Here is a 22,243-nt window from a genome sequence, read left to right as displayed (position 1 = left end):
CAATGTAAATTATTCCATATTCGTCCTATGTTCGTTTACGTCCCGGTTTGAACTGGACATCCGTGTCATTTTGAAAAGGTTTTCACCACAGCTCTCCGCTGCCATCATGTTTCTGAAAGCTTTGGGCCAGTGCGCATGCGCGGGGGGAGACGCTTTGTGAAAGGACAATAAACGGGACCAATAGAAAGCGAGCATGTGAATCTGACCAATCCCCTGTGAAACAATAAGACAAACAACACTACGGGAGCCAATCGCTGCCATACACCGGGAAGCAGCATGGCCGAGGGGTGTGCGCTCTGTAGGCAGGGGGCGTTGCTGCTCCAGGTCGTGGGCGCTGCGGCCAATGAGAAACAAGATGATTAGAACAGCAGCCAATCACGACGCAGCGGTGTCTTAACGCGGAAACCGTCGCCATTGCGGCTCTGCTGGTGCCCTCCATAGACTAGATGTCTCGTTCGACGGAGCCGGGCGTCACCACATGGAGGCCATCTTGCTACGGAGCAGCTGGCTCACCACAATAACATTGTGTTGGTAGTGGTAAATAACCATAACTTGCTCAATTTTCAACCGATTTTGAAACGGTCTGGTTTGTTATAAATGGTAAATGGATTTGTATTTATATAGCGCTTTTCTAGTCTGATGAAGACCACTCAAAGCGCTTTACAGTACAGTTTCACATTCACCCATTCACACACACATTCATACAGTGCATCTACTTGCAACATTTTGTAATTCTATGGGGGGCTATTGAGGGTTCAGCATCTAGCCTAAGGACACTTCGGCATGCAGATGGTTCAGACTGGGGATCGAACCGCCGACCTTCAGGTTGGAGGCCGACCACTCTACCCCTCAGCGACACAAGATGTAGATATATGTAAATATGACACTGCATACTGATGAGTAATTATGTTATTTTCTAAAAAAATGAAAAAATGTATGCAGTGTCATAACTTCATCTCTGACGTTTATAAAAAAAAAGACCGTTTCAAAATCGGTTGAAAATTGAGTAAGTTATGGTTATTTACCACTACCAACACAATGTTATGGGTGAGCGAGCTGCCCCCTAGCAAGATGGCCGCCATGTGGTGACGTCCGGCTCCGTTGGCCGGCAACGCAGACGAGACATCTAGTGTCTATGGTGCCCTCTTCCCGGATGGGGATTGGAACCAAAATGGCTGAGTTGAACCCACAGTGGCTGACAGTGGCAGTCGACGCAGACCACCCCTCCTGATGACTGACGGCTCCAGCAGCCAATAGCAGCTCAAGTTGTCAAATCCGGCAGCCAATGGCAGCGCGGCACACCGGAGCTTTGTGGTGGGAGCACAGCAGCTCTCTCCACAGATCAACAAGCCTGTGTTTTGGACGCAGTTTGACAAACAGCCTGTTTTCTGTCGCTGAAGTCAGTCGCTCTCTGCGCTTCCTTCCAGCCAGACGTGTCACTCTTGAAACTGCGGTGAAACCAGCACTGAAACCAACAAACAAGACGGTGGAGAGGACAGCGTCGGTGTAACTTTAATGACAGCGGGCTTGTGTTTTTCTCTCTGACGTTTCACCTCCAGGCGAGTCAACAAGACAGCGTCACTCTCCAAAACCGAGCCAGGAAGAAGTGTCCAGAAGGTTCCGACAGTCTGTCACCAGCGCAAACATTAGCCTTAACTTATTTGATCCCTCAAACAGAATAGTACACATCCTCAGTGAACCCTCGACTTGTTTTTTATTTTTTCAACTATAAAAACAAGGCTTATTTGGTTGCGTTTTCTTGGAGAGCTAGCCAAAACAATATTAAGCTAACTCTTGTTTTTCCAAAGCTGTCATAAGTGTTAGCACCACCAACCTCCAGCTAGCAACCAGCTAACACCGAATCCATTCATCGGGCCATCGCTGAGGACATCACACAACCCGGTTTGCCTCTCCAGCTTCCACCGGTGCATTTCACTTTGAATCAGCCCGGTCCGACCCGCTGCAGGAGCGGACTCCTCACCGGCACCTCTCGCCTCCAGGAAGCGGGGATCCGAGCACCAGCGAGCGGCCAGCGGAGCGTCAGAGCCCGGTGGGGGGGAGCAGGGATCCCTCATCGCACTGTCACATTATTATCGGTGTTATTGCTGAAAATGGCGGCGATCGGAATGGTGCAGATGTTGATCGAAGCAGCCGAGTACCTGGAGCGCAGGGAGAGAGGTAAAGTGTTTTTAATGTTGTTTATTAATGTCTGTTTCATATGTGGAAAAGAACAACCTGCAGCGACCACCCCCACCCCCACCCCCACCATCTCCTTCTATTTATGCACCTGTCAATTTTGAAACATGCTTTAAAAAAAACCTTTTATCTTTCATATCAATAGTCAGGCTGCACATTTAAAACATTAATGTGACAGGATTTTCGCACAATGCATCCGAATCCATCGTCTACCCCCCCAATAGGTGCTAATCAATATTCATATTATATGCATATGTGCAAACATTGCATTTTCAATTCTGATAGTGAAAGAATGAATGCATATGTGGCAAAATGCAGTGAAATGTGCAGGGAGACATTGTTTTTATGGAGGCCCCTCCTTTCCTTGTGTTGTGGTCCAGTAGTGGGGTTTATTCCAGTTCAAGATGACATCATTGTGCAGGCTGAGGGGAGAAAATACAGGAGACATATTCTGCACGACATCCATTCATTGCATGGCTTCTCCACACTGCCACAGAATGCCTAAAGGATCAAGATCAAATGTGGTTCATTTTATCATCTTTCTATTCCCGGTTTGGCTCCTTATCACCTTGCTGCTGTAACACCACATTGTGCATTGCCAGATATCAGGACATGTGACCACTGTGTTGTTTATTTCCTTGCAGGAGCAGAACACTGCTATGCCTCCATGCCACCCTTCATCAGCGGTGGAGAGAGGGAAAGCTTGAAAAGGAAAAGCAAAAGCAAGAAAAACACAAGTAGCAGGTAAAAGCGGTTCCTTACACACTTTTTTTTCAAAAAGCCCCAAATCATTCTCCCACTTCCAGTTTGCCCCCACACGCAGAAGGTTATTCCATTGTTCCCAGTTTGATGCTTAGGTTTCATCTGAATATTATTAATTTTAATTAGTAAAAGCACATTTCTTTATCTGTCATTCTGTGTATAGTTTGGTGACATTTTGAATGGACGCCATCTAAAATGGGATCATGGTCAAACCTTTGAGTTTTCAAATGTTTTAAACTTGATTACATTTTTTCAAAGTTTCACACATGAGAAATGTGTATCCACCAGCACATACATTAAGTCCATTTTCTGTATAATTATATCTTGAGGTCAATTTCACTTAAATGCTCATAATTCATTGGCTGAGTGGTTTGGATGCTAACTCTTGGCTTCTTCAGTAATTCAGCCTGTAGGGAGCAACAACATTTCCAAAAGTTAATATGTTATATCATATCATATAGTCATCGATACTAATTCTCCTTCTGTTTTGTATTGAGCCAATATTGTAGAGTAACAGTTTCCATAATGGGAATGGGAATACAAAATGAAACTCATGTCCCACATCAAAGGTTACTTAAATTACCCGTGTAAAAATAAAAAATGAAGTTGTAGCTAAAAAGCCATTCGAAATTAAGCACGAGTTATGTTATTCCTAGAAACATTCTCAAACTGTTCCAGCCTCAGCCATTTGTTTTAGAGGAAATACACATACGCTGATGACCATCAGCTTTTAGAGGTTCTCTACACATATTCTAGGTAATAAAGCATACGACCCCTGACCCTTATTTAGGCAACATACTGTACATACTGTATGCACTGTATGCATGTCCCACTTAACGTATGTTGAGGACAATCTATAACTGGCTGTGTGACAGACTGCAAAATAAAATATGCCCACCAGTTTTGTACAAAACAATGTGATGTTCGAAGCCTTGGTTTTAAAAACAAAAAGGTAGTTTGCCACCTGTCTGTTAACACCCCTCACCTAATTCTCCTCACCTTATTCATAGTTCTGCAGAAAAAAAGTGATTTTGCTTTTAGAGCCATGGCTGCATGTGTATGTGTGAGTTTGTTGGTGTGAGGTGACATTTGGACTCGCTGTTGTCTTCTTTGAAGCTTGACTGACAGCACCAAACATCAGTCTGGTGTCAGGCAGACTGGGTCAGTCAAGGTGACTGCAGAAAACATTTCAGGTTGCAGCTCTCGGCAGCTCAAGTCGCCTCAGTGGACACTGCTGCACACACACAGAGGCTGTAACCTGAATTCCGTACATCAATAATACAAGGACAGATATATGACGTTGACCATGCCATGATTATTGGTGCAGGCTGGTTTTTCTGAAACTGCTCATCTCCTGAGATTTCACACCCAACAGTCTGCAGAGTTTTAGTCAGGATGGAGACAGAAAATGAGACCATGGTCTTATCTGGTCAATTAGGTGATGCGATTATTTCAGTGATTGGTTAGGGCAGCTCTGTAATCAAAGGCTGTGCTGGTGAATCTATATTCTATATAACCTAAAAAAATGATTAATGCATGTCTGAGGTGGAAAAAAATTGCCATTAGAAGACCTGCTTCTTCAGTAGGTACAGCACCGGTATTTTGCTGCAACCAAAAGTGCTGGAAAAAGGGGGATGGCCAAAAACGCAGCCCAGTGTGGGTAGACTGAGTCAGATAATTGATATCATAGCGTAAATGTCATATTCGGTGGCAGCAGCATGAAATGCCTCAGTGCACCAGAATAACACAAGTAGTAGAGTGGCAGCCAGTCAGATAATGCACAGTAACCCATTCAGATGAACTGTATACTTGCTTGAACCCACGTCAGGAATGTCGGCTGCACTGTCATCATCCACCCTCCAGTGGAGTGAATACCTATCTCTGGCGATCTCATGTATGGAAATGTTCCTGTCGGGAACATACAGTATAGATTATAAACAGGTTTATATTTAGCCTCTTTACCTTAGCTTACCCAGCGTGTATGCAGCACACACCTGTTACAGGACAGCTTAACACGGGCAGTTTAGGTGCAACATGTTTGTTGCACCTAAATATTGAACCATTTTGCACCGTCGACATTCTGTCTCCAGCGTTGTGATTTGTCCTGAATTTGATCAGACAAAATAGATCTTTACAGCTACCTGCCATCACCTGATCAATTATCCCCATTTGAGCTGATATCACATCCTCCAACTCTCTTGTCATGATAGGCTTGTCTTGGAGCGTTGGCCCTTGAGAGGAGCCATAAACATGTCAAAAAAGTGCACGTACACACTAGTTGGTCTGAGCTGAAAATGGCTTGATGCCAAGTTCAGTATCCAATGTATAGAGCACATGAGGTGAAGTATGGAAATGGTCACATAAGTAGTTTGATTTAAAGGCGTGTCACCCCACATAACCCAATGTATATCCAGCTATTTTGTCCTCAGGTCTAAAGTTACAAGACTGTTTTACACATTTCTATTCTAAATATTCATATTTGCACACTCGATTTATACTATTTACATCTGCACAATTATTTTCATCACCCATCAGTTCATTATTGTTTCAGTTAAATTTTGGTCTACACAGTTTGTCAGAGTACAGTGAATTAAATCCACCCTCGGTCCAAAGTGACAGTTCACATATCTTGTTTATTCTGATCATCAACAGTCCACAATCCTGTTATAGTAATGTAATTCTTTTTCTTTTTGTTTTGATAAATTACTTCTTGATAAATCCACTAATTGTTCAAGTGATTTTCAAGCACAAATTCCAGAAAAATATTCATCTTCAGTTTTCTCCTTCTGTTTTACTTCTGTCTTTGTTATATCATTGTAAATATTCTTGGGATTAAGACTGTTTGTCAAAGAAGACATTTAAAGATACCACCTCGAACACTATTTGACACATTTTGCAATACGTTCACGACACAGACAAAGATTTAAAGATAGTTTGAGGTTATAAAAGCTGACGACAGTGTCAGGGTGCTGTAAACAAAATCACTGGATCTCCGCATTCGACTTAAAACGTCACTTCCTGCCTCTGTCTGCTGCACCCGGCTGCTCCACCTCTCACCTGAATAATGCAGGCGATATGTTGCTGTTGTGAACGCGTCTGTGCAGAGAACCTCTCGCTGTGTTGTTCATGTGTGAAAGGCAAACTCTGGGTATATACGCCGTAGCCAATTCTCCAGATTTTACCCGAAGGTCATGTCTGAAAACGGCTTTAAATATTTGGTTTGGTCAGGAAAGAGGCTTTTAGGCTTGACTACAGTGTGACACATTTGTAGTGTTCTTCCATCATCAACATACACTCAGTGACAAACGAGCAAGTACACTGCAGGAACATACACTGCCTCCAGCTTCATGTCTTCTCACGCTTACTTGGAGCTACATTTTTAGACGTGCTCAGTGAAGAAAATGTGGGCCTGGCTTTCTATTTAAAGTCGAGCTGCTGCAGGTTCGTCCTTGTTTGCAGCTTGAAAACCGTTAAGCTGGACAACATTGACTCAACCATTGTTTAACTACAAGGTTAGGTTAACTCCCCCCACTCAACTGTGAAGACCTTATCAGCTATAACTCATCAGTGTTTAAGGGCAGCAGAACCAGAGGAGTTTGACGAGTCTTGATGATTTGATGTTGACACAGCGACTGAGTGAATTCGATTTCTCTGCCACAAGACGAATGGATCTGTAATTTGAGAAATGTTTTTCTGTTGTTGGTGTTTAAAATTGAAATGTAGGCCAGGCAGCGTTCTGTGTATCTGAAGTCATTCGACCCAGTATATACAAGCCCCTCCAATTTCTGCTGTTTCCTCGTGCTATGGATGTGTGAGTAGTGGGGGAGGGTCGTCACCGTGCGTTTGCTGGTGTGTATATGTAGTGAGTCAGTTGTAGTGACTCCCCCCTCCCCCTCATCTCTCTCTCCTTCTTGCGCTCTCTCTCTCCTCACCTCCTCTCCCCCCCATGAGTCTGTCCTACTCTTGGCAGTCAGTGGAGAGCACCAGCTCCTCCACTCAAAGATAGAGACTCATAACCCCCCCCCAACACACACACCCCTCCACCCCAGGCAAATGGCGTCTTTACATCAGGCGAAAATTATAAGGGATTTTGTACTGTGATATTTGTAATCTTTTGGTTTCGTGATAGAAACGCCATCACCACGCCCACTCTCTCACCGTGAATTCTCTGCACAATGACCGGCTCCATTCACACATGGGCTCAGTAGGACATTACAGAGAGACGGTGTTCGAGAGAGCTGCTGTGTGGTAAATGTCCAACCCAACTAATTCAGACATTTGCCTCCTCCTCATAATGTCTAGGTAAGTTTTGAGTTGCAGTACATGCATGAAAACATCGTCTTTAGGGCATATCAGGGCCTGGCTTTTAGAACACAAATGACATTTTTCCAGAACTTTTCCAGCCAAATCCCAAATAAAATGTCAGCGTGAGCCCATGTAAGAGTCCAGCAGGAAAATATCCAGAAAGTTCACGGTAGAAAAGTGGTCGTGTTGATGAAATTTTGAACATGTGCTGCACGCAAAACTGAATACAAATACCCCAGGATGAACAAAAATATGCCATACAAGGAAGAAGTTGTCAATTTGGAAAGACAACCAGATTCAAGAGCATTTGACAATAAGTATGCTGAGGGACCATGAACAAAACCATGTGATTTCCACAAGGGGAATGTCCTGCCTCATGTTTTATCTACTCAGACACCACCCCTTGCCTGGAAGTTACAGATATTTCACTGTTGTTGTTTTGAACACATTCACCTGGACAATCTCCTGCTGCGTTCTTCATATGAGAAAGATAAACTCCAACTACAGAAAATTGTGTCTGACATTTTTATGTTCATGTCTGAAATCAGCTTAATAAGGAAGAGAAGTAATGAGTGAATTGTAGAATTATTAGAGCTTTTAGAACAAGTACACAGTTCAACTTTGTTCTCCTTTAATTTCCGTTGTTTTTTAGCAACACTTCTGTCTTTCAGATTCACCTCCAAACAAAATGGTTTGCACATCCTAATTTTATCTGGCCAACATACCAGCAGGCTGATCAGTCAGGCTGAATAGTTTAGGCTGATCGTAGCTCGGTGCTAATATCTTGGTATTGGAATATATTGTTGTCTAAAGAGAGTGTGCTCACCTGTGTGTGCACGCACTTGTCTGTGTGTGTGCGCATCGGGATGGAACTCCGCCGTGTGCGATACAGAGAGTAGAGGGGAAATCTAAACGCGTGACCATGTAGAGACAGAAATGACATGTCTTTGTGTAAATAAGATAAATAACATAAGGCCATTTAGTTTGTTTAATAAAGGAGCAAGCTATAGACCTGTTTTATAGGAAAGGTAACCTTGAATGACTCATGTTGAGATCTGGCACTATATAAAAAAAAAAAAATTAACTTGACCTTCCAGGGGGGGCGGGGGCGGGGGTTTGCCGTTAGGGGGATGGGGCGCCCCCCCCTAATATAATGGTAGTGGAAACACTGATTAATATAAACTTTAACTACAAAAACTAGAGTTGGCCTCAGAACTCATAAATAAATAAATCATAGTGGGAATCAGATGATTCAAGTTACATTATTAGATGGAGCTTTAATTCAGCTACCTGCCATCACCTGATCGATTATCCCCATTTGAGCTAATATCACATCCTCCAACTCTCTTGTCATGATAGGCTTGTCTTGGAGCGTTGGCCCTTGAGAAGAGCCATAAACATGTCAAACAAGTGCACGTACACACTAGTCGGTCTGCGTCGTTCCCTGAGCTGAAAATGGCTTGATGCCAGGTTCAGTATCCAATGTATAGAGCACATGAGGTGAAGTATGGAAATGGTCACATAAGTAGTTTGGTTTAAAGGCGTGTCACCCCACAGAACCCAAAGATATCCAGCTATTTTGTCCTCAGGTCTAAAGTTACAAGAATGTTTTACACATTTCTATTTTATATAGATTCATATTTGCACACTCGATTTATACCATTCACATCTGCAAAATTATTTTTCATCACCCATCAGTTCATTATTGTTTCAGTTAATCTTTGGTCTACACAGTTTGTCAGAGTACAGTGAATTAAATCCACCCTCGGTCCAAAGTGACAGTTCACATATCTTGTTTATTCTGATCATCAACAGTCCAAAGTCCTGTGATAGTATTGTCATTTTTTTTTCTTGATGAATGATTTCTTGATAAATCCACTTATTGTTCAAATGATTTTCAATCACAAATTCAACACAAATTCAGACTCTGCAGTTCCTCCGTATTTTCTCCGGAGGAGGTGCAAAAGCAAATTAAGAAGACACAGACAAAGATTTCAAGATAGTTTGAGGTTATAAAAGCTGACGACAATGTCAGGGTGCTGTAAACAAAATCACCAGATCTCCGCATTAGACTTAATACGTTAATACTTTAATTCAATTCAATTCAAATGTATTTGTATAACGCCAAATCGCAACATTCATTATTTCATGGCACTTTACATAGTAAGGTTGAGACCTCACAATATTTAAGAAAAACCCAACAGTTCCCACAACGAGCAAACACTTTGCAACTGTGCAGAGAAAAATCCGCAGCAAATGTAATATTATAATAGTATGGTGATTTAGTGTAATTGCATTATCCTCTTGTCTAATTGATAGACCAGGATTGTAATTCAATGTACTGATATGGGATTAGAGACACCCATCCATTATTCCACATTACTCATAATTAAGTATTTCATCACTATTCAGTAATATTTAATATCAGTTTATATTGATGCATTGTGGGTGTTTGAGGTCGTAGTGGGGGGTCAGACGAGATAGGATCATTTCCCTTCTAGTGCTGTTATGTCACCAGCGGCAGTCTGCCCTGCACTGGAATGTACACTGGCTGCATTGGTTCAAATGAGATAGAGAGCACCCAAAGAGACAAGCTGCAACAAGACGATACCCCCACAGTGCCGAAAACACACACACACACGCACACGCACACACACACACACACACACACACTGCTGTTCAGTGGTGGCACAGACGAAATCTTATACTGTTTGATCCGTGACTTTTTAATGATGTTTGACTGAGGATAGTGGAGTTTAGTCTGGACAGTTAGTTACCTATCGTGGGTGTGAATGAAGTTGTGTATCTGTGTGTGTTCTCGTACCCTGACGGAGGTCATATTGTCCAGTCCTCACAACTTCAAGGGTTTGTTTAAGGGTTAAGGGTTTAGATTAGAACACTATTCCTAATCTTTGAGTTAGGGTTCGACAGTTAGTTACGGGCTACGGAATATATTATGTCAAGTGATGTCATGGGCGTGTGTGTGTATGTCTGCGAGTGTGTGTGTATGTCTGTGAGTGTGTGTGTATGTCTGTGAGTGTGTGTGTATGTCTGCGAGTGTGCGCTAGAGACTCCTGTGAGGATCTTGGCCATGGTGCGGTGACAGCCCAGGGTCTTGCAGAGCTGAAGGTGCATAGTCTATTTTAGGACCCAGGGTGGGAGGATCAGTAGGTTTAGGTGGTGGAGAGTTCAGGAATGCAGAGGGGATCCTCTCTGCTTTCTGCCCCTCTCGCTCTCGCTCTCTCTCACTCTCTCCCTCTCTCTCTGTCTCGATCTCTCTGTGTTTACCTTCAGCACTGTGTCTTCCCCCAGCCCACTCAGTGCTACATGTAAGGTCAATATGAAGGGGCATGGCCCTAAGCACTTCGGCTCCTGTCTATTGCTTCTGGTTACTATTACTGTGTTTACTCCTGGTCTCCTCATCATGCATTTGGTAGTGTGGTCCTACCAAATGCGTAGTGTAAGCCTCGGGCATCAGATTATCCAGTCTTTTCCTTTTTTTCCGAGAATCTTTTTTTGTCAACTGTTCTGAATGCTCATGAACTCCCACACAACCTTTTCTCCTGCTCTCCAACTCCCCTGCAGTAACACAGGCACACACACACACACACACACACACACACACACACACACACACACACACACACACACACACACACACACACACACACACACAGGGGGGAAATCGTACCCTCTTCAATCAGTCACCATGTTATTATGTGTGCTGTCATTTTCTGATCTGTGTTTTGTTTGATCTCCACAGGTCTACACACAACGAAATGGAAAAGAACAGGTATGTTAAAATGTCCTTGTTTGTGTATGTAATTGTGTGTTAGTGCTGTTCCACAGTTCATAACCAGCAGAAAAGCCCTCCCCCACTGTTGCCATGGAAGTGTTTAACTCATGGGTTGTCAAAGGAAAGTATCTCGTCATATTAGATTGTTCAACTGTTCGTACATTACTCATATCAAAAGAAAATATGTTCATTGTGGGACAATATTATTATTCACTCTAGTTTTTCATATTCAGGATTAGTAAAATGATTAAAAGAAAAAGTAAACAAAAATAACTCCGTAATGAATAATAACTAAGCATTTTAACAAGGCAAATTAAATAAACAATGGAAGTGACATGCAAATGCTTACATTTAAATATCTAAATGCAAAAGCTCTGGTTTTAATGTGTTATTGAAAAGTAAAAACAATGAGATACAATGAGACATTGTAAAAATATTAAACAAATTATACAACGCCAGCAGAAATTCAATTTCAATATCTTAACAGGAAAACAGGTCTTGTGTGTGTGTTTCTTTGAGTGAAGCTGTCAACTAAACTAAATATCCATCATCTGCGTATAGGCAGCTGTAGTTAAGGTTGCCATAGTGATGGTGAAAAATTCTTTCTCTCGGAGTGAGACACTGTCGATAGATTCAGATCACAAACTGTGATCACCAAAGTTAAGAAAGCAAAATGTGCCCTCTCGCATTTGTGCAGTTGTGTGTCCCTGGTGTAGTAAAATGTGGAAAATGGATTGTAAAAATCCAGTTCCTCGTTTGTATTTCAGTTGGATGATGCTCGCGTCACTCAGAGGCTTTTATTTCAAATTCTGTAAATCACTCTGCTTTAATAGTCATATAGCCTTGAAAAACACACACTTCTAATTTGATGTACAATTTATGAGTTAGAGTGTGCGATTTCAGTGTTAAGACGAACAGCTGAAGTTTAGAGGGATGCTCACGCAAAATGAGGCTTAACATTCTTTAAAATACACGCTCATTATAATCTGTGAAAAAACCTAAAACTTAGAAAATTGAAAAACTGGGAAAGATGTGAAAAAAATGAATTCAAGTCCAACAGTCCGAAGCTGAATATGAATAAAAAATAAAGAATTTATCTTATTTTGTGTGGGCCTGTCTGAGCCTGCATCGCTCTCAGCTCCATCCTGCCTCTGCTAGTTGATCCGGAGCAGCAGCTTAGTGGTCAGCCTGAATAATATATGGCAACTGAGGCCTGTGCCTGGGATTTAGCCCTTTGCATGCTTGTGTGTGAGCGAGTTGAAAATTATGACCACAGCTTGTTGTATTAAACTTGAGAATAATCATAGCCTTTAGCCAGTTTCTCACTTGATGATGGAAACCCATCACAGGCAGATAATAAATGACTCATGGTGACCCAGTGCGAGCAAAGCCAGAGGACTGCAACACTCTGCACCACCTCTCCACACCCCACCCCTCCATATCTTTATCCTGTTCCACTTTGGCTGATCTAAAACCACAGAGAGTGCGTGTATTAGTCATATATAATATATATATATAACGTCCACATAACATGACCTGGGAGAAAGGACCTTTCTCCCAGCTAGTCCCCCGCAGTTACTCCTAGAGGTCAGAGGTTGAGAGGGCAGGTGATTTACTGTCGTCAAGTCAAAGCGCATCGTGCTAACCTTTTCATTTTTAGGTGACCTGTTACTTTAAGAGAAACCACTCTGAGTTGCAAGAAATGTCCCAGGTGCAACTGTTTTCTGCACAAAAAAAAATGGACTCGCACATTTGCCTTATTTTAGAGCAAGCCAGACACAGCACCTCCATCCTACTTTATTTTGTCCTATTTTGTAGAATTCATATCATAAAACACAGACTTGGTATGCGTTTGTACATAATTGTGTCCACAAAGAACAACTCCAGCCACTACCACACCCTTTTCTAATATTTAAGTTCCTTCAAACCACTCATGGGCAGTTACTGCTGAGTGTCAGAGGACTGATTTCCTGCTAGACAGGCACAACAGGCATCTTGCTGACCTGGTTGTAGTTTTTCATCAAGCCTTTTTCAGACACAATCTCCGAACCTAATTTCCAGACATTTTTCAGAGCATAAACACATGATGGCTCTTTATAGCTATTTTCAGATGTGAGGCAGCGCCAGAAAATGACTGGACTGGAGTTTTTCTTTCACATATAAGGAATGCAGAATGGGAATCTCCGCTTAGAGGCATTCACAACAACAGGAAAGTGTCTGGAAAATCCAGGTGAGGTGCCTGGGTAGAGCATTCAGGCAGGACATAACCTATAAGTTCATTGGGAATCAGTGAGGTCAGTTGTTTTTGTTGGCAGCACATAGACATGACGTTGACCCTTATTACTAAACACATGTAGCGGCAGATTCTCCACTCAGATGCATTCACACATATACATCCTCTTGAGAAACTGTGGAAAGACTCAGCTGCTACTGTCTTCTGCATAAAAAGTCGGATATTATTTTAAGGCAAACAGGTGAGACCGGTCTGACGCACGTAAAGAGGCCACAAGTGTGAAAACAGATCAGAGAAATATAGACCATGGCCTTGGGCTGATAAGCAGACAAACCTGCAGCTTTACATACATATTCACCCATTGACACACTGCACTGAAGTCACACTGAACCAGAATAACCTGTTGCTGAAATAGCACTGTGTGCTACTGCCACGCCCGCAGCGTTTCCTCTCACTCAGACGCCATTTGACCCGATCTGTTTCATGAGTTCGCTGCTCTTCAATGTTGTTGAACTAACATTATCTAGCCCTGCTGATCCCTTATTATGTCACAGTAACACAAGCCAGAGCATTTCCAAGTTATGTAACTACAGTCGGTGTGCCCTTTGCACTGGGTCAGCTGAGGAACAAGCACTTGGTTTCAGCTACTGAGCAGTGCTTTGTGTGGGTGTGTGTTTTTTAAAAGGCCATGGGCTAAGAATATATTTTTGTATGTCCTGTGGCCACATTCAAAACAGTCTCTTCTCTTGGTATTCCCAATTTGAAATAAACTCTCTCTGGTAGTGATGCGTTCATCAGGATTACCTGTAGCAGCAGCATATAATAAATGAACAGCTCATCCAGCCAGCCCTCAGCTGCCGAAATTACATTTTTACATTCACTCTCAGAAAGAGGCTGACGTACACACACCCACTCGCTCAGCCACACACACACACACACAGGCATACAGACACGTACACACTATGCCTAGGCTGGAGCTGGAGGTGTGTGTTGTGTAACAGCGGGGTCAAGTGGTCAGAAACACCCACCAGACCAGCTTACCAGCTGCCAAGGCTGCAGGCTGAGAGTGATACAGGAGGAGATGGAGTAGACACGAGAAATTCAAAAGGGGATGTGTGTGTATGGAACATGGAAGTTCAGATGTGGACATTTGTCACAGATTCACCACGTCTCTGTGTTTCTTCCTGTGAAGGGAAGATTTGAACGTTGCTGCTCGAAACATCCTATGTAGCAACATGATGTAATAATGGTACAATGCCAGCATTCCGGGGAGTAAACTACACGAGAGGGTCTCAGATAAATAACCTCACATGGCCATCTTACTTTTACATTGTTGGGTGACAGTACTATTTTCTTTTGTACCTCTTGATCCCGGAGTGGCATTAATGGGAACTCTTGGTCATTTTTTGTGTGAAATCTGATACTAGGAGCATTTGCATTTCATATTTAATCCTCATTCATACTAACACGCCTGGAAACGCATATCTGCACATATCTTCGTGTATGTGCATTCGTTTTTAATTGTACTGACAATGTTAAAGAATAAACTTCCATACATGTTTGTATCTTTAGATGTATCTTTGACAAAGAAATAAGTAAATATGTTTTGACAGATTTTTCCCTCCGTTTCCTCCTTCCTTTCCAGACGGGCAAATCTACGGCTGTGTCTAGAGCGACTGAAATCCCTGGTTCCCTTGGGACAAGATGCTAACAGGCACACTACCCTCAGCCTGCTGATGAAGGCCAAAGATCACATCAAGGTGCGTGTGTGTGTGTATTCACCTAATAATCAGTGCAACGTGTTAGCCGCTGTGGTGGATAAATGCATTAGTATTGTGTGCTGGAGTGACTGAAATGTCTTAGATTTCAGACAGCTTCTCCTAAAGTGTTTTTTCCCCCTCTTTGCTCCCGGCAGAGGTTGGAGGAGAGCGACAGGAAAGCTCAGCACACCGTAGAGCAGCTACAGCGGGAGCAGAGACACCTGAGGAGGCGCCTGGAACACCTGGGGGTGGAGAGGACCCGGATGGACAGCACCGGCTCCACTGTGTCCGACAAGTACGACTCTGACCAGGGTGAGCCTGACACAGACACACAGACTTAATATACTCGTGTCTCTCCATAAAATAGTTGATGGAGCCGGCGTATTCACAAACTAAAACTATTCTACTCCACAGCTCATAAAGAATAACATCAGGGTTCCCGCGGGGTCTTAAAATGTCTTAAATTTATCTTGATAAAACCTGTAGGAACCCTGAACATGTTACTGTGGTCATCTGTGTCTTTGCAGTGGATTAGATATTCATGAAAAGTTTGTATTGATGTAATTACTCACAGATTGTGCATGATATTACAGTGTGGTGAGAAACTCAAAGGAGTTTGCCTGGAGTGATAATGGGAAAGTTACACGAAAAGGCTTATGGTGATATTGGGGATGTTTGCAGGAAATTTAAAACTAGAAGGATTTATTATAGCCCTCTGGAGTCAGGCAGAGACAAGTGCAATACATTTGATGTCCTCTAAGTTTGTATTGATGACAACAAAAGGTTATTTAACCATTGAAAACCTTTCTAGTATGGACTTAAATAATAAAAATAAAAACATTTATAAGTAACAAATCAGTCCAATTGTAACGGATAGATGTGTTTCCTGGTAAATATTAAGACTACACTCCATTTCTACACAGTCATCGTATTTAAAGAGCAAGAGTTCTTTATAAATGCTTTAAAGTTAACGTTGCATAAAAAACAGAAAACACAGACTGTGTATTATTACGAGAGATTTAGACATCATTCAGAATGAGCCAGGCTCTGAGCTTTTTATCTCATAGGTCTGTGTTCCTGTTTGGTTCTAACTATCATCACTAACTTAAAGGTGTAGGCCGCTGGTGACCAGGTTGAGGGCAATGGTGTCTTCTCTGGAAAAACTGTGTTGCCCATCTGTCTATCCCCATGCATACAAATCTCAAACAAAATGGCTGCTCTCCCTGTGGGATTTTAGTTCATGTTTTGTTAGAACTATTGTTTCCCTAAAAGTGGAGAAGTGGAGCTAATACATCACCTAGTTGCAGCTTGTCCAAAGTGAGGAAATAAGATCCACGAACGTAGCATTTTTAACATATTTTAATATATAACACATTTTCTTTGAATAAATGGTCAATCAAGGAAATCATTGTCAAAGCGTTTGAAGATTTAAAAAATTGGATTTTAGATAGATGCAACCCAAGATACAGCAACATGCAATTACTCTTCAAAATAAGCTTGACATTAAGTCACATTAAGAAGCATTTACCTCAGCATTGTATACATTCAGTATTTCTTGTTGTAATACTACCAGCTTCTGCTGAAATGTAAAGCAAGTGTAAAACTAGAATGGAAAATAAATATAGTGTGTACCTCCTCCAAGGCCCAACAGTCCCCTTAAATTCAATCAAGGTGCAACAAATTTCACACACTCTTAGATATCAGACCACTCAATGTGTCTGATTTGATTTGAGATTAATGTATTATTCCCTTGGACTTTGGTAAACATCTAAAAAAAAATCCACAAAACATATCTCACAATGTTAATTAAAGTGCCCCCTGATCCATATGTCATCCTTCTACCAAGTTTTGTGATCTGTCTCCAATAACTTTCCATAATCTTGCTAACAAACAAAAGAACAACAAATTAGCGTCTGACCACATAGCGTGTGTTCAGAATCTCCTCTCATTCTGACACATTCTGTTGTTTTCCCCCCTTGTACCTCAACAGAGGACCTGGACGTGGATGTGGAGGGGACAGACTACCTGCTGGGTGACCTGGAGTGGAGCACCAGCAGCGTGAGCGACTCGGGAGACGAGGGAGGAAGCCTCCGCAGCAGCTGTAGCGATGAGGGCTACTCCAGCGCCAGCCTGCTGCGCCTGCAGGACACTCAGGAGACGGCCAAGCAGCTGGGCTGCAGCCTATAAACAGCACTGGTCACTGACCCATCACCCACCTCCTCCCCTCAGCCAATCCCGTCCCCAGATGCTCTCTCGACTTCCTTGACCTGCTCAGACCTCACCCCTCCTTCCTTTCTTTCCTCCCTGCCTCCCTCTCCTCCAGGACTGACCCACGTCCGAGGCCTCTCCTCCACTCAGGCCTCCGGGTCTTCCTGTCCCCACGGAGGCTTCTATTTGGGCTGCAACTTCTCCCTAAGACACCCGCCCATATTTAGCCGTCATCAGCGGTCACTCACTCTGCTCTACACCAATCAAATGAGTGGGATTTTAAAGACACTCCACCTCCATCCGTCCCCCCCCATTTGTCAGAACCACAACTTTCAGCCAGAGAATGTTACCACACAATATCCCACTGCCTCTTTTTCTATGCCTCAAGAGCCATAGGAAGAACTTAATGAGATTTCACTCATACTTCACACACACACACAAACACACACACACGCATACATAACACACACAAACACATACCCAAACATACACCCCTCCATCGCTCCTTGTTGTCCATTGAGACAGAGTCCCTCCCAAGGTGTGACACTGACATGGGATGGGGCTTTTTTTCAACACCCTGCTTACCAGTCAACCATCGGTGCGTGGTGATTTGCACTTAAAATAGCTTTTTGTAAAACTGTGTCATCTTTTTCAAACACTGTTGTCTCTTAAAAACGTAAAGGCCCCCTCACTGCAGCTGTTATCATAAGTGAGTGTTTGAGACATGTCAGTTGGCTGCCCGTGCTGTGTGGTGCAGCAGACTTTGTGGACACTAAATTAAATTGTCGGGGCCGACAGCAATACGTCCCTTGTACCCAGGTTTTTCGCTGGCAATCGGGTAACTATCCTTTAATTTTATGTCCACGCCTGCAGTTCAGAAGGGAAAGTTACACAAAAACAAACAAAAAAACTTGTGCAGCATGAGATTGTTAAGGGCTGGGGTATTTGGGAGGGTTTATGGGGTGGGTTTCAATGTTCTCTGCCTCTCTCTGATGATGGTGGCGTTTTTAAAGCATCCTTTTATCATATGTGTGTTTCTCACGTTCGAGCCTGGCAACGACAGGAGTCACTGGCAGATTTAAGAAACTTAAAAGACAAAAACACCAGCCACCACCAGGTGGAATGCTGGGATATTTTTGGCAAGTTCTGGAACATGTTTGTACACTTGTTCTTCTTCACTGCCCTGTTCACCTAAAAGAAGCGAAGAACCCACCTACTGAGACCAGTCAAGAGACTGGAGCACATTCCACTATGTAGAAAGGACAGGCAGGGTAGAATGAGATAGAATTATTGATGAGGTAATGAGGTAGAATTATTTTTATGGGGCGAATGTTCTTGCCAATGTCTTAGGATGGGTAGAGTTAGGTATGAGACGATGGTAGTCACCCAACAAAATGACCGGCTTTGACTCTTCAGTGGGAACATGCTGTGGCCACATCCACACTACTACGTTTTAAATGTTTAAAATGCACCAACTTTGCTACAAATACACCTGGCATCCACACTACTCTGAAGTTTTAGAAAAATAACGGTTTTAGTTTGAAAACTCGGGCACAGCGTTTTAATCTGGAAAGGCAGAAACAGAAATGTTTGGAAATGATGACGTAGACACTCACGAACAGTTGCTGATTGGTTGTTTCAGTCACGATGTTGCCTTCACTGACTCGTCAGGCTCCTTTCGCCTGAACCCCTTCCATAAGAATACAACCAGCATTAGCTTCAGCTAACAGTGTAGAACGCAACATGTATAATCATTTACAAGTGTTGCTGACCCTGTTGTCTTTGCTAACTGCTGTTTTGCAGTAAAATCCTGCATTTTACAATGGTACAACTGTTTACATGCGAGAAAACCAGCTGTTAGTTGAGTGAACTGCAACAATTCCTGCGTCCAGCAGGACAGCCATGCCTTCCTGTTTAAATCGTCATGCGCTTGCCTAGTGTTCATGTTATATGGCGTGTTATCCTAGGCGTGTGTGTGGACAAAAATCGTTTCAAACGTAAACGTAGTAGTATGGATGTCGCCTGAGAAAGTTTACCTCTTTCTTTTTGTTCGCATCGGATGAGCACCAAAATGTAAAAACCCCAGGTTTTCTTTCCTCCGCCTTGCCTTGATAGCTATTTATTGTTTCTGCAAAAAAAGTACACATTTTAATGTAAATAGTTTACAGAAAGATCTTTATGTCTATCAACAAATGTATTTATTAGATATACTAAATATATATAGATTAATATATATACATATATTTAGTCATAGCCTATGTTCTTCTTGTGAGGTTTATTGAGAGTTTCCTATGTGTAGTTTTTTTTGCAAAGCATAGTCAATCTATAGAATATTTAGAGAGGTCTCCTGTGCTTCAAGGCTTTTGTGTCTGTTCAGATTTCGGCACAGTGCTCCTTGAAAAGTTAAATGTGATGATTCAAATTTGTAGCTGTTTTCAAAGCCATCTTGCCCTTTAAGGAGGGATAATAGGACAAAAAATCGGTATAACTTCTACGATTGTGCGAGAGGTACTGGTGGCCAGGTTGAGGGCGGTGACGACTCCTCTGGCAAAAATATGTTGCCGGTTTCGTCCATTTTCACGCCAAGAAGCCTCAAACAAAATGGCTGCTCTCACTGTGAGATCCTAGTCCCTTGTTTGGTTCAGAATCATCGCGGGCGGGAAGAGGATCGCAGCTTTTCTCTATATGCAGACGTCCTCAACCCGTGCAGCACGGTGCCAAAGGAACCTCTCCGGCTCCTGCACCTGCCACTTGTGAACCTCAGTTAAAGCATGACGATGGTAGACCAAAAAAATGAAAAAAGGAAATTTGAAAAATACGTATTGTTAATTGTAAGATTTATTGTGGAATGCTGCTTTATCTTTTGAATCTTTTTGTGAAACGATTCTTTTGAATCGGAAAACGTGTAGCTGCGCGATGAAGGGGAAATGTATCGATACAGTAGGTGTGACTGGGCAGATGTGTTCGCCTGGACGCCATCTGTCAGTGTGTGCATGTGTATAAAGTGTGTGTGGTTGTGCGTGTGTGTGTTTATTTCGTCACTGTCTTCAGAGAGAAATATTATGGGGGGGGGGGTAGTGGGTGGGTGTTTCAAAAAAAATGTTTCTGTTCTGCTTTTTCTGTTAATTTGTTTACTAGTAAAATGCAAAAAAAGTCTACTTGAGGAAGACTTTATGTATTAACCTAAGCATTAATCTCTGTCTATGGTCGTCTCAAGTTTTCTCCCTTTTTTTCCATCCATGGCATGTTGCCTGTCTTCCGCCAATCAACATGTTTGAATGTGTGTGTCAGCATTTCCTGTGAGCATGACTCCCTCCTCCACATGCTGTGTTGGCCTCCATGGTGCAGGTGAGGTGTGTGTGTGTGTGTGGGTGCGTGATCCCCTGGTCAGAAGCCCTGGTGCTCCCAGCATCTGCCTTTTAAGAAGCAGGTGTGGAATCGCTCTCAAAGAACAAGACTACAGTCAGACCAGTTGTTTAAGCTACAGGTTTCAGCATCAGGGGAAAATCACGCTCATGGATATCTTTGGTTTTTAGCAAGTTTTTTGTCCCTTCATACAAAGCGGCTGATAATGCCTTAAAACAGACACAAATGTACGACCCAACAGAGTTATACGATATGTACGAGTGTTTATGATATATTGACATGTATCACAAAGGTCATTCCTTTTCATTGTGATGGTCTCAGGCGTGGTGCTCTCATGCATTACACAACTTCACGCACAAACACACAAGACAACACATCATCATAGCTCCATGAACATCGCTGTCGTCGCCTGCCACCTTTCGTCTTGGAAAGGCCAAATGTCTGTATGTTGAGCAATTACTTAACAGTGGACGTTTTGTGCACCTACTTTTTAAGAATTTGAGAATTTGGACACTCACTTGATTAAATGTGGGGCAGAAAAAAACCCTTTGAAAACCAACTGTAGAGCAGCAATTTATATTTGTCAGTGATATTAAAGGAATAAAACATTTGAAACCCTTGTTTACCTACCTACCAACTTGTCATTGTCTTTATTTGTCTTTCCGGACAAACTTGCCTGCACTGTAATTATACACCGAGAACAAATGAAGGCTTTTTTACAAAGGAATCCAGCCAACTACTTTTTCATAGAATGAATAATCTTGGTGTTAATGGACTGTAATGAGGAGGTCTTGTGCCGCAGATGAAAGAAAGCCTCCACGGGGACTTGATTCTCACCAACCACCCAGTTTAGTCTGCTGGCCAAATCCCAGGTTTTTTATAATCACAGCCATCTGACTACAGCTCAATAACAAACACACACAAAGCTAGAGAAAGAGGAGAATGAGGGGGATGGGCACCTTGAAAAGCATCCCACATCCCTTCTGGAGCTGTCTGACTGCTGAGGGGGAAGGGAGCAAGATACAAAAATGTTTCCCTCTGCCACGGAGAGCTCTGCAGCTCCTTGTCAGCTGTAGAATTGTTTCAATATTTATGTTATATGGTTGTGTTAGGATTTCAAATTTTTAACTATAGTTTGGGCTGACAGAATTCTTAAACAATAAAGTTAGAGGTAGTTTTAGCTAGATATTAGGCCTTCATACAAATGTTTTTAATAACCGTTGCTGTTTAGTGCCAATAGGGTTGCAAAATTCCGGGAATATTCAAAGTTGGAAACTTTCCATGGGAATTAACGGGAATATACGGGAATTAATGGGAATAAACTGGAATATACGGGAATTAACGGGAATTAACAGAACTAAACTGGAAATGTTGTGGGTAATTTATACTAACTGTGTTTACCTTGTCATATACAGACATAAATATAAACATTTTGTATGTCATGCTGTCAGGCTGATTTGAGTCCTGAGGAAACTTTGGGCACTTGACTATATGCTTCTGCATCGTTGTGTCATTCTTAACATAGGTCTTTGCACAGTATTTGCAAATGTACACAGCCTTTCCTTCTACATTGGATGGGGTGAAATGTCTCCACACATGAGATAGTGCACGTGGCAT

General features: G+C 42.5%; 1 protein-coding gene across 1 annotated transcript; it reads left to right on the top strand.

Annotated features, from left to right (window-relative positions):
- Positions 1–1,334: 1,334 nt before the first annotated feature.
- mxd1 (MAX dimerization protein 1) lies at positions 1,335–20,323 on the top strand. Its single transcript, XM_061072060.1, has 6 exons — positions 1,335–2,178; positions 2,841–2,940; positions 11,027–11,056; positions 14,938–15,052; positions 15,208–15,364; positions 17,043–20,323. Exons 1-6 carry the CDS (start codon positions 2,112–2,114, stop codon positions 17,237–17,239), a joined length of 666 nt encoding a protein of 221 aa, XP_060928043.1. The 5' UTR covers positions 1,335–2,111; the 3' UTR covers positions 17,240–20,323.
- The last annotated feature ends 1,920 nt before the right edge of the window (positions 20,324–22,243 follow it).

The sequence above is a fragment of the Limanda limanda genome, chromosome 5 (assembly GCF_963576545.1).
Source record: "Limanda limanda chromosome 5, fLimLim1.1, whole genome shotgun sequence".
In the NCBI taxonomy this organism is placed as follows: Eukaryota; Metazoa; Chordata; class Actinopteri; order Pleuronectiformes; family Pleuronectidae; genus Limanda; species Limanda limanda.
This window is presented reverse-complemented; position numbering and strand designations above follow the sequence as displayed.

Bases quoted from the DNA above. Each gene is read 5' to 3' on its own strand.
- mxd1 (XM_061072060.1), top strand. From the start codon at position 2,112: ATGGCGGCGATCGGAATGGTGCAGATGTTGATCGAAGCAGCCGAGTAC. The intron at 2,179-2,840 runs GTAAAGTGTTTT...ATTTCCTTGCAG, and splicing joins CCTGGAGCGCAGGGAGAGAG to GAGCAGAACACTGCTATGCC. The intron at 15,053-15,207 runs GTGCGTGTGTGT...TGCTCCCGGCAG, and splicing joins AGGCCAAAGATCACATCAAG to AGGTTGGAGGAGAGCGACAG.